The sequence below is a fragment of the Etheostoma spectabile genome, chromosome 8 (genome assembly GCF_008692095.1).
Source record: "Etheostoma spectabile isolate EspeVRDwgs_2016 chromosome 8, UIUC_Espe_1.0, whole genome shotgun sequence".
NCBI classification, from domain to species: Eukaryota; Metazoa; Chordata; class Actinopteri; order Perciformes; family Percidae; genus Etheostoma; species Etheostoma spectabile.
This window is the reverse complement of record NC_045740.1, coordinates 20,719,923-20,732,639: the sequence shown is the minus strand read 5'-3', so window position 1 is coordinate 20,732,639 and position 12,717 is coordinate 20,719,923. Positions and strand designations below refer to the sequence as shown.

The 12,717-nt window shown below is 41.6% G+C and overlaps 1 protein-coding gene and 1 long non-coding RNA gene across 4 annotated transcripts in view; one reads left to right on the top strand and one right to left on the bottom strand.

Moving 5' to 3' along the window:
* The window catches only part of trim44 (tripartite motif containing 44), a 51,890-nt gene extending 40,546 nt beyond the window's left edge, over window positions 1-11,344 (top strand). For all 3 annotated transcript variants that reach the window (XM_032522865.1, XM_032522863.1, XM_032522864.1), the window contains one exon: window positions 10,578-11,344. In XM_032522865.1, the coding sequence (XP_032378756.1) occupies window positions 10,578-10,622 (45 nt within the window). In that variant the 3' untranslated portion in view covers window positions 10,623-11,344. The remainder of the gene's footprint in view (window positions 1-10,577) is intronic.
* Window positions 2,965-9,176, bottom strand: LOC116693703 (uncharacterized). Its single transcript, XR_004332976.1, has 3 exons — window positions 9,164-9,176; window positions 6,833-6,839; window positions 2,965-3,049 (listed from the first exon to the last, which is right to left on the bottom strand). It is a non-coding gene; the product is annotated as an uncharacterized LOC116693703 (long non-coding RNA).
* Window positions 11,345-12,717: the final 1,373 nt, after the last annotated feature.

Here is a 12,717-nt window from a genome sequence, read left to right as displayed (position 1 = left end):
ATCATATTTCACATTTGGTCAGATACTAAATTGATGACACTAATTTTGGCTGTCCACTTCGAAACAGTGGTGAGTCTTTACTGCACAACATATTATTTATATGAGTGTAGACAGACATGGGTGGGAACTGCAACTTGACTGGTTGACTGGCAGAGAAAAGCAACTCCAAGGTGGTAATTCTAGTTTGTTTGGGTCCATTGCAGTTATTTAACCATCAGTTAAGCTTTTCACAGTGTTGTAGAACCCCTTCTCACCCTTTGGCAACCTGTATTTTGTCCAAGCGTTTAACACACAGCATCCTATTACATCTGTAGTAGTCATCAGTCATCATGTCCCTCTTTCAGTGAAACGCCAAACAGCAACATTTCCTTTGTATCACCAGAGAAGGCAGTGGTTGTAAAACACAGTGAGACCCGTATTTTGTGTGTGTGTTCATAATGGGTCTGAATTTGACTGTGTTTTAAAAACTGAATAGCTGCATATTTGTAAGAATAGCAAATGATTAATGTCATGGAGATGACACAGTATAACCTCATGAAGATTAAACCTCCTGTTAGCAGACAGGCTATATCCAACATGTCGGCCTCGCTCCCCTCTATCTTTGTCATACATTGGGGAACTATTCAGGTGATTCCATTATCTCCTGCTTGCTCTCCTTTTAGGGATCTTCTACTCAGGGTAATTGTTTATTGTCAGATTGCATCTCAGTGAAGAGGGGCTTTATAGGAGTCATTATGGTCCGCACCCAGTCGTATACCTGAAGCAAGTGACAACAGGGATGCTTGTTGTCATTTTTAGGTCAGTTTAAATTTCACATTCACGCTAAATGACCGGTTCTATTGTCTTGGGGTGTGTGGATGGGATTGCTGCAGTTCTCAATTAATTCCTCCAATGCCCCCGTGGCCTCAGGAATTGGGAAATTCTCTAAATTAGCGATGTAAGATTGAGTCTTTACAGTGATGTAATGCTCTTATCTGAACAGCTCTGCATTAATTCCTCTGTATGATTAACGGCAGGTATCTGTGTCAAAGAGAGCGGGAAATTAGTTCATGGAGGGATAACGGTTGTCCTCGCACCTGCTGCAGCGCAGACAAACCTGCGTGATTATTTTGATTGGCTGAGCACCAGCCCACTATTTTATTCCGCTCTCCCGTAACTTTACGGCTCACTGTTTGCGGTCTGTATGCAGAAGAAGAGAAACAGAAGGCATCCGAAGCATAATACATGCATCGTGTAGTGAGTTGACCGCACGCAATCCTCGGTTGGAGTGGTGTGCACCGCTCTTTCTAATGCACATTTCAAAAATAATGACATGCACGAATATGAGTTTGAGTGGGTTCTACTTGAGGCAATACATCTGGTGGATGATAAGATGGATTTATCTTTGCCTCTCCCATTTTGCTCTGATGAATATGCTGCGGTGCACACACAGGGTCATATTAAACAGCCCCTAGCCCTCTGTCCCCCGTCCCATGATGCATTGGCTGTTTTTGTGCCTTGTCTCTTCACTTCCTCGGTGAACTGATTAAGTCTTTGGAACAGCGTGGAAACACCACAGGGTGTTGTATTGTTTTTCAGGGGGAAGACAATCCCAGTGAACAGTATGAATAGACCAGTGATTCTGAAAGAGCCAGGCTGTCATCGTTCCTAGTACAAAAAAAAAAAAAATAAAAAAAGATTCAGAGTATGTACTTGTAGTTACTTTTCCCACATGATAGTATATTTTATTTCTTTTATTTTTATTTAATTTAACCTTAATTTAACGAGGAAAGTCCCGTTGCGGTTAAAAACCTCTTTTTCAAGGGAGTCCTGGCCAAGAGGCAGGCAACAACACAATCAATTACATTTATAAAAGTTATACAACACAGATAATTAAAAACATTTACAATGTAAACAGGTCATTCCAAGTTCTCTCAATCTGGGTGTAAAAGCATTTAAGGAAATAAGTTCCGATAATTTCAAGTCTTTTTGCAAAGAGTTCCATGCAGAAGGAGCGGAGTAGACAAAAGCCCTTTTTCCCAGATTTGTACGGGCAAATGGAACAAAGAGTAGCAAGTATAAGTATATATAAACGTCATTACAAAATTAAATGACTCTGATTTTTATGAATCAATTCATAAATGTGAATCGTTTTTTTTTTTTTTTTTTTTTTTTTTTGCACACCCATACTGTTTTTCACTCATCTTCAGGTATTGAGATACAGTCAGTAATTTATTTGATGTAAATGCGGGTGTAAACAGTACACTTGTGCGTGTTTGAAGAGTTTCATCCCCAAAATGAAATGTAATTACAGGAAGACTTCATATTTGATGAGACCGCTAGATCCAGCTGTCATTTGAGAGATTCTACAATAACAGTTTGTTTTTGGCTTCAGTGTATGCAGTTTGCTTGGGTCAGCATGGATAGAGACAGTTATATTTCCTGGGGAAAAGAATCTCCTCAGCCCAATGAATCAACATGTAAACAGAGCCAGTACTGCTGCGACTGTGGCTCAACAGGGGTTTGTTGCACAGATGCAGGCTATAAAGACAGTTTACGGAGTTATCATTAAAATGCCCAGCAGGAAGTTTTGACACCAGGGTAGATTATACTCTCCATGTCTTGGAGAAGAACAGTAGTGTTGTGGTTGTTTTCTTTGTCTCAAGGCGAATCACTCACATCAGGAATCCCTACTGCGTGTATCTGGTTGGCACAGTATGAGCAGACATACTGCATCACTAAACATTAGACATGGCTACAGTTTTTGAATGAGGAGGTAAGTATCTGAACTGAAATTGTCTTCACTGTAGTGGTTTTTAATGATGTGCGTGTGTGAACCCTTTCAACATAAATCTGAACAAACCGAGCAAAAATTCAAAAGTAAATACAATATGAGTTCCACGTGTTTTTTGACAGTGTCCTGTCCCTCATCCAGCCTAGGGTGACCAGATGTCCCGAAAAATTTGGGACAATCCCAAAACCCAAGCAGTTCCTGAATCACGAATCCTGCCATAATTGTCCCAAAAATTAGAGCAAAGTCTCAAGAGCAGACTCTAGAGTAGTTACAGTGCTGCTCATGAGCATAGGAATCCCTGCTTAAGTTTACTCAATTAAAAAATGAGGAAAAATGTATTGTATATAAATAAATGATTTTCCTTAAAATATAAGGGGCATGAGTATAGACACTCCTGTGTTAAATTCCCATACTATGCATCCTGATAAAGTTCCCTTGGCCTTTGGAATTAAAATAGCCCCACATCATCACATACCCTTCACCATACCTAGAGATTGGCACGGTGTCATTTCAGTTAGCCTAATAGCTGGTTTGATTTGCATTGAGAGATGATCTTATGGAACGTTCCTCATGCCAATCTCTAAGAACTGCATGGTGAAGGATATGTGATGATGAGGGGCTATTTTAAGGCCAAGGGAACTCTATCAGCATGCATAGTATCCTGGAGCCATCAAATAACTGGCATTTAATAATAAAAATCTGCCTGCCTCTATGGGATTTAACTTGATATAATCCAATTGACACGCATATGTAATGCATTTCCACATATTCCTGTGCATCAGTTATCCATCCTGTGTGTTTTTGATTTAAACCTGAAACAGTCATAAAATCCGAGCTGTGAACCATCCTTTCTGCCATCCACCTCCAACACCTGCAGAGTTGGTAGCACCTTCTCACATAGCAGCCTCTCACCACAGAATCTTAGAGTCGTCTGTTCTCTTTTTCTGCCTAGACAGAGGAAGATGGTGTATTATACACAAGATGTTTTATAAGAGGAATATAACGGGACTGCACATGATTTATTAAAGACACAGTGATGGGAAAACAAGTCATCACTTACAATTTACATGATAAACAAGCATTTTTATTTACCTCTCTAACCTGATTTCTTCAGATGTGTGATTCTGAAGTCTCAACGCCTTGATCGTGGTTACTTTTAGCTAGTCTGCAGGCTACTTTGACAGGTCTTATCTGAAGATCACAGTCTGTGCAACTCATGTGTAGTCAAAAGGTCTGTGATGTAGCATGGGGCAGACCCAGCCATGCTTGGAAAGTAATCACTTACATTTTAAAATAGGCAATTCTAAAAATAATGGGTACAGGTGGCGACAGGAGATTCAGGGCAAAGTGTTTTTTTTTGTATCCTTTTTGGCAGCGAAAACCGGAGCATCCGCATTTTGAATGGGCTGCAGTGATGCTACTGTATGTACTGTTTTACCAGTAGAGAACACAACGCATACCTTCTACACCTGGTCAACAAGAGCGCTGTATAGTTGCACAACTCTAGTCGTGACCTAATGGGAGCTAGGGAGTTTTCAGTATTTGGTATTACATGTGTCACTGGTATGCCAAAACCTCTCCAAGTGACCAAATTTTGCTAAATGCTTTGACTCACTTCTACGCTATTAGAAAAAAACATAACAAAGACTTAAAATGATTTACAAAACTTTTTTAAATTCATTCAAACACTTTTGAACATATTGTTTCTCAAATATATTGGAAGACTGTGCTAAAAAGTACATGACCTTATTTATGTCATTTTAATTATATATGTATGCAGGAATGCATGTATATAAATCTTTTATTTTAATGTTGTTGTTTTTTTTATGTTCAAATAAACTATTAAACAAAAAAAAAACTATTAAACAAACATAAACAAAATATCACATGTATGTGCCTGCTGGCTCTGGGAGGCGGGGCTTAGGTCTGTTGCCCGTTCATTTGGACTGGTTCCAATTGGATGTTCCTATCATGCTATACACCGTTGGAAAGGGAATGTGAGTGGCTAGAACTGCCATGATTGGCTTGTTGATAGCCAATGACAGCTTTTCTAAGATCGCTGCTCAGAGAGGTGATGCAGCCTACGCTCCGTTGCTACGGTCGTCTGGGGCTGTCCCGGGGTGAAAACCAAACGGAAAAAGGCGGGGCCAGTGTCATTTTGTGGGCAGCAACTTGAAGAAAACAAGCATACCCAGAAACACAGTGCAGGGCATGGAGAAATACATTATTTCAGACAGATCGAGATCAGCTAATGAAGTTTGCAGACAGTTAGCAGACAATTAGCATGGACTCTAAAGGACAATATTGATAACCTGGATTAACTCTTTTGAAAAACCCTGGTTACCTTGTTACCCAGGTCACCGGCGACCTGTTGGGTTTTAACAGGTAGCAGACAGTTAGCGGCAATATTCATAACTTGGTTTAATTCATAACCTGGATTAATTCTAGGGTAGTGTCTAAATACAGGGGGAAATATGGACCTTGCACAACCCTCTGGAGTACCTCTGGGGAGTCTCCAACACTTGTCAATATCTGCCTTTATGATTAAATGAAAAGTAGTTTAAAACACTTCAAGGGATACAGACCCAGCATACTTATTAAGCATTAACCCCAACTGAAAAGTCTAAAATATGCAATTTGTTTTCATAAAAGTGATCAACTATAAAAGGCTTCGGTCCCTTGAAATACAATGTTTTTATAGAAGATTTAATTATCATCACCCACTGAGTTTCTCTTGTTTCCTACCACAATCTGGGCTTTTCTTTTTCCGCAGAGGAAATTGGTTTGTAATTTGATGTAATTTTTATACAGTGTAATTTATATAGTAGCAGTAGCCGTTGACGACCCTACACTGTCTCCTTTGTGAAGTAGTTACACCAAATTTTAGAAGTTCTTTAAACTTGGAGGCTCATATCAAAAAGACTGATGACGATTGTGTTCCTGGTAGCGACCGCTACCGGGGCTTTTTGTATTAGAGCATAAAAGAAAAGCGCCTTATCTGATCATGGCCCGAGTAACCTGTGACAATGGAACTTTAATAGAAACTTAAGTTTTAGTCTGGGCTTCCACACCTCATCAGCCCTCCTTTTCTTGTGTCTAAGCCTCGGCAACAAGCTCCAATCAAGATGCTGTCACTTCCTGCCAACGCTCTGGCTCTCCTCCCTTTGTTCTTTGATCTCCCCCTTCATGGAAGCTCTGATAAATTGTCTTTTCCTTCCTTAAGTCTTCCTCCACCTCTCCATGTCCCTCCATTGCCCTTCTCGGTTTCCCCCACACATTTCTGCTCATTAGGATACATCCGTATCTCAAATTCTAGGTGGCAAGATCATCGCAGTGCAAAGTGTTGGGGAGATCACATGGGTGCTCCTAATGAAAGGCATGTGCAGGGGCTATTTCTAAATTACACAACCCTTGACAGGGCTGTCGGATGAAAGGAAAGAGCATAAATCCATAGATAGAAAAGGGGATGTCGGCAGAGAAGATAGCAAGAGAGAGAGAGAGAGAGAGAGCGGGATAAGGGCCAGTTATATCCAGCAGAACATTAGCAACAGAGAAGGTAGAGAAGAATAGTGGGAAGTATGCATTTTCTTCTTTTTTTTTACATTAGACTGCAATCTACAAATCAATACCTGTGTTGTTTTCTAAATTCACTTTTCCTTTCTCACGTCATTAATGCTCTGCGCTCCTTTTTTCCTCTCATTATTTGATCTATATTTCCATATCACAGTCATTTCTTGTCGCAAAGCTGTTTGTGATGTTAAATCAGCCTGCTGAAGTGACAAGATTTACTTCATTAAGTAGTGGCAGAGTGCACTGCTTCACTGGAGAGTAAGGGTGAGAGTCTGTCCTCGTAGGCTCTATCAATAACCATTAAGGGTCCTCTCTCGTTAGACCAAACCTTATAGACCTCCAGGGCTTGAGAAATGTGCCCCGCCGTCTAATGTGATGGAGTATGCCTAGATGGCATCATTTCTGTTTGGAAATGCAAATTGCAATAGTTACGTTCCCCTAAAGAGGACTGCCACCAGCGCTGTGTTTACTGCCTTATTCTCACACAACCGCTTTGCTTAATCAAGGAGAACCTCACTCTCCTATCAGCAACCCCCAGTTTGCTCTTCAGCTCCTCCCTTTTCCCGTCCCTCCATCTTTTTACACACACACACACCTCAACCCCATTGAGCATATCCAAGCTACTGCAGTATGATTATTCATATGGCAATGAGGCTAGAAACCAGCTGGCAAGGCTGCCGCGGAGCGATGGGAGTGTTTCCGGTATGATGACTTAGAGTCCTGCAGCTTCTCTGCCGAGAGCAGGGAATTCAAACTAGATCAGGGTAAGGACCCCTCCTTCCTCTATCTCCCAGAGAGCTGCATGGGGGTGAGGCCAAAACAGGAATAGAATGAGAGAGACAAAAGTCAGAGTCTAGGCTACATCCTGCACGCTCCCTCTCTCGGTTTTCCTCGTTCGGAGCCAGGGGATTTCTCTCATGAGTGATGGGTTCATTTAAGGGCTACTGGAGAAACTTTTCTGTTTCACTCAGAGAGGGGACATTAGTAAGATTAGCTTTGTTCTAGTCTATCAGTCCTATCTAAAATCTTATCTCTCTGTCTCACACACACACACACACAAAATGTTCCAAATTTCCACACACAAAAGCTGTTGTCCATCCATCACCCAAGAGGCACAGCCAGTGTTCTACTAAAGCCCAGACAGTGAGCTGTGCAGCAGGCCTCCCAGCCCCCAGCCCGCCCCCGTCCACAGGACATGGTCCCACCAAGGGGAGGCAGCAGTGATCGTCCCTGATCAATAATACATTGACTGCATTAAAGTGTATGAATAAGTCATGGGTGGAAAGAACCCGGTCGTCGGGACACGCACACACACATGCGCACACACGCACGCGCGCACACAACAAACACACACACACCACACACACACACACACACACACACACACACACACACACACACACACACACTGCAAAGTGATCTTTTACTTAGGCCAGGGAAGATGAACAGACAGAAAAGGAGAACAAAGCAAGGGCTTTAACTTGTAGGGAATTTATCACCCACCCACTGACATTTTGTTGCATGTTGAAGCTCCACTCTGTCTTTCCTCTCTACCACCCACCCCAATTGCCGCCGTTCTATCTCTCTTTCTCTCAAGTAATGGCCTTTTTCCTGCGGGTGGAATAAATAAGTTATTACATCTGTGTGTCCTAAGGCTTAGCAAATACCGTTTGAATATAAATAGTTCATTTGCCTCCATAGTGGAGGCCTCGCTTTGTGCCATATAAATATATTTGTAATTGCTATTTTTTTTTTTTTACTACACCAAAAGCAGGGTGTGAATGTTTTGGTTGACTGGAGATGCAAGATGAAATTGCCTTACACAAAATAAGTCTGCCAGCGTGTCACCCCAAACACCATGTCAGACAGGAGGGAGCTGTGTGAGGGTGCAGAGCTTAGCTCAATGCCGACTTGTGTGTGTTGTGCAGACAATGAAAGAGTGAACAGCCTGTGAGACGCTGTAGACAATTTGAAAACTGAGTAAAATTGCGGTGGTACAGAAAGCACAAATGGTATGTTTGCTTGGAATTTGAACGGGAACAGCCCTTTTGAATAATTAATGTCTCAGACGTATACTTGTATACCAGAGAGATGGTATACGTGGGACTATATGTGTATGTACTCTGCCCACCATTTCTTTTGGCAGTCAGTAAGTTGGTGTGTGCGTGTCCGTGTGCGTGTGAATGTAATTGTTGGTGCCTTGTAAAACCCTAAAACTGTCTATAACTTCCCCACTAGGCATTTCAGCCTTAATCCATTTAGTTTAGAAAGGCCGAACAGTTCACTGTAATGTTTTACGACTCCACATATAGGTGTACACGCGTGTGCTGGCGTGCGTTAATGCATGCAGACTTTTTGTGGCTGCTCTTTGATGAGATGCCCCGTTGTGAGTGTGTTGATGATTCGCAAAGGAAGCAGCTCTTTGTTTCTTCCGACAGTAGTATGTCAGACAGAAATACTCAGGGAGCAGCGCACAGAAAGATAGCGCAGCCTATTCACCGACGTGTCGATGTTTTTCTCAAAGATTGTGCTTCGTGCAGCAAATGAAATACAGCAGAGGTGGAACAGTATGTTATGTAGAGAGGCAGAGAGATGGATGGAAATGTGTCGTTGACAGAGTGATAAGAGATAAAGACGACAAAATAACACTAAGTCAATATATGATGTGTGAATTAGCTGCTTCCTTGTGTAAAGGATTCAGAAATGTGTTCATATCCTGCACAACACACCTGTCTAATGCAGATATTGCATTATAGACACACATTTAACTTTTGTTCAGCCAAAACTGCATGGTGAAATAAAGACTTAGGGAAGTTAAACAACATTGAAAACTCTTTTTAGCCATGATTAATAGCATCTCATCTCATCGACAGTATGTGGTGACCCCGACCAATTGCTAACCACGTTCGACCAGTATTTAATTTGAATGCAGTACACTCAAAACAGTTAATTTCATTTTGTACCTTGACAGGCAGTACATTTAACAGGACGCTGTACATTTAAGTACAAGTGAAAAACGTATTCACATAACCACATTGAGCATTCTGTACAACTATACTCTCTCATTTCATTGCTCCTGCTACAGTAACTTCTATGTGTTTGGATCATTACTAGTTAACGTGAAGGTCTCTACAGAAGAGTGGCATGACACTGTCGTGAACACATGCACCCTAACCCCAAATGACACTTACTAAAAGAAGCGTTAAGTCATAAACCTTTATGACTTGTTTATAATGTTTATGACACGTTCATGACAGTGTCATGTCACTCTCCTATAGATACCTTCAAGTAAAGTGTAACCCATTTTTTGTTTTTTGTGTTTGTTTTTGTGCTACATGTGTCTTGTTCCCCGTTTGCTTAACTTGTTGTTATGAACCGCTCACCCTCCAAGCGTAATAACTAGAGAACAAAGCTTAGTACTGCGGTGACATTCTAATGTAGGTGCTCAACTGACTCAAATGTGAAAACAGGCGACAAACAGTTGTGTTTGGAACCTCAAACTTGTTAGTTTCATCATCATCATCGTCAGTCAAGCTGCCATTGCAGTTAACTCTCACTTTGACTCCAGTGTGTGCCCTGTAGAACATCAGGATGACGTCAGAGATTTGAGAGGAATCGTCGTCGTTGATTGCTTCAAAGGAAACATTTGAGTGGTGAAATTAGATGGCTTAGCTCTAAAGGGAATTGAATCTCATTGAATTAAACAGCATCTCCCATACAGTAAGTGTGTGTTTAGAAAAACATGCTGAGACACAGTCTTCTAAAAATGGATAAACCATAGCTAAATGGGGGGGGGGATTACAGAAGAGAGTTGCGTCATAGGGCGGAGCAGTGCTCTATCACCCTTACGACATTGTCCAATTAGAGCATATGATTAGTGTAGACAGTCTCCGGTGAAATTGAATCTATCAGCCAGGCTCGGATTGCTACAGGTCCCGCTAATTTAGCTATCGCTTTGTCTCTGTCACCGCAGAGCTGCTAATGTGAAACCTACGGAATGGATGATTTCTACTTAAGGCGTAGCTTGATTGAAGCTGATTAGATTTCACAAAGGTTCATTCGATTTCCATAATATGCGCGTGCATGCGGGGAGGGTGTGTGCGGATGGGATGTGTGTTTGTGTTGCAGCATGCAGGTGTTTGTGAAAGAGAGAAGAAGATTTGGACGGACTTGCGGTCACCTAATTTGTCTCTGTTTTTTTGTTTTTGCCATCTTTTTTTTTTCTTCTCTCCAGGCTGCCAGAGCCGAGGGCAGAGCCCATGGACCAACGGGACTTTGACGACAATAACTCTGGACCATCCATGGACCACGCCCCCTAAAACCAGCAGACCAGACCCTGCTACAACCACCTGTCCTTTAATGTCTGCTTCAGCCAGTCGGCAGCTCTGTTGAGCTGTCAGGCTGGCCCTCTCTCTCTCTCTCTCTCTCTCTCTCTCTCTCTCTCTCTCTCTCCTCTCTCTCTCTCTCTCTCTCTCTCTCTCTCTCTCCTTCTCTCTCTCTCTCTGTCAGCCCTCTCTTTTACCCTCCTCCCCCCCCCCCCCCCCCCCCCTTCCCAGAGCCTGCTGGCAGGGAGCTGACCTTGAAGAGGGCTGCTCTGACAAATATGGATGGCCACGTCTGTTCTGCTCTCAAACTTTTTGAATTCTTCACTAGCTGCTAACTTTCTTTAATTGAAGCACACGTTATGTGCAATCAATTACCAATCAGGCTCAGTTTCCACAGCCAGTCAGATCCTTGGCTTTACGGGCGAGCCTGGCTGACTCAGAGAGGAGCCTGGGTAGGCAGCTGAGCGCGGAGCATCTGTTAAGCCCAACAGATGTCAGAAATGAGAAATTCTTTGACGCGGTGTGCTTCACACTTCATTTATGTACAATATCATTTAGTTTCTGTCATTTTGACAAACATTCTGGACACTACCAGACAGAGAAAGGGAACCTTTTTCCAGATGCCACAAATGCCTTACGTCTTCAAGAGAATATATGATGTTATATTTTGATTGTACACAAAAAAAAAAGTAGCTGTAGCTTTTGTTCTATAATGTTGTCTCTTGCACTTTCCATCATCCTGGTGCCTTCGCCCCTCCCGTCTTCTACACCCTCGGCCCTACCCGCTGATTCTTAATGCTTGTAGATTTGCGCTCACTTCCTTGTGTGCTTGTCTATTATCAGAAGCGGGGGACATTTTGACACCTATTGATTGGTAAATGTCGCTGAGTCTTTGTTAGGTGAAAATCGAACTGTAATTTCACTGTGCAAAATAGCACTCCAGCACTGTCAGCTTTCTATGCACTGTAACGTAAGGGCTCATTAGTCCTGGCCAATCGGCAGCGCATGACGGATAGCATCCCGGACGAGTGGACGCACTTTCTACCTTGACCCGCTCAGCCTCAGGCTTTCATTCTCAACATACCGCCGCAAGTCTGTCTGCGTCAGCAGTTTGGTTTTAACGCTTGTGTTGTCTTCCCGTAGACCATGCAACATTTAGTTTTTGTGAAAACCTTCAGACACTGTTGTCACTTTTCCCAAATTGCTTTGTAGATTTTTTTTTGGGACATTTTTGTTGTTGTTTTTGAAGTTTTTGAAGCTTCCGCTGACATTTTTTGTCACTTTTTGTCATTTTTATAACTTCTTTCTCACTTTTTACAATGTCTGCCGATTTTTCTGCGTTTTTTTGGGATGTTTTTGTTGTTTTTTCCCCCCCTAATTTTTAGTCGCTTTTTTTTCTTAAACCTTTTTTTTTTCTTTTCAAATGCTATAAAGTTAAATAAAACACCCAAATTCAACAATCCACGTTTTGTTTTTTTACAATTTGGTTGAAGGAAACCCAAAATTTCTGATTTAGAAACTTTTTGAAAAGGAAAAATCAAAGGAGGGTTAATGGGATTGATTCTGTTGTCCTGAATTCAAAATTGGAAGCAGTGTTACTTATAATATGTGGGGAATGTTTGAAAGCAACATGACTTCATCGTGCTGTAGCACTAACTGCTCTACGATACACTGGGAGTCGTATACCCACCCAAGGGAAATGCCGCTGTGTCAACAGCCTATTGAAATAACTCCGCTCAGTCTTTATTCTTGTATAACAATAAACATAAGTCTGACTGTCTGCTGTTTCTTCTGGTTTTCATGTCTAATGTTTGTGTCTTAAATCTCTAAATAAACAGCCAGTTTGTTTTATATTGAATGTTGAAGTTGACAGTTGTATTTTTACTTTATTCAAGATTCAAGATATTTATTTGTCATATGCACAGATTTTACACCATGCAATGAAATTCTTAAGTTTGCAACGTTTCCCACAATATAAAAATGTACGCAATATACACACAATATATTTAAAAGATTCAGGTATAAAATTGCATGCAGCAGCAAGACATT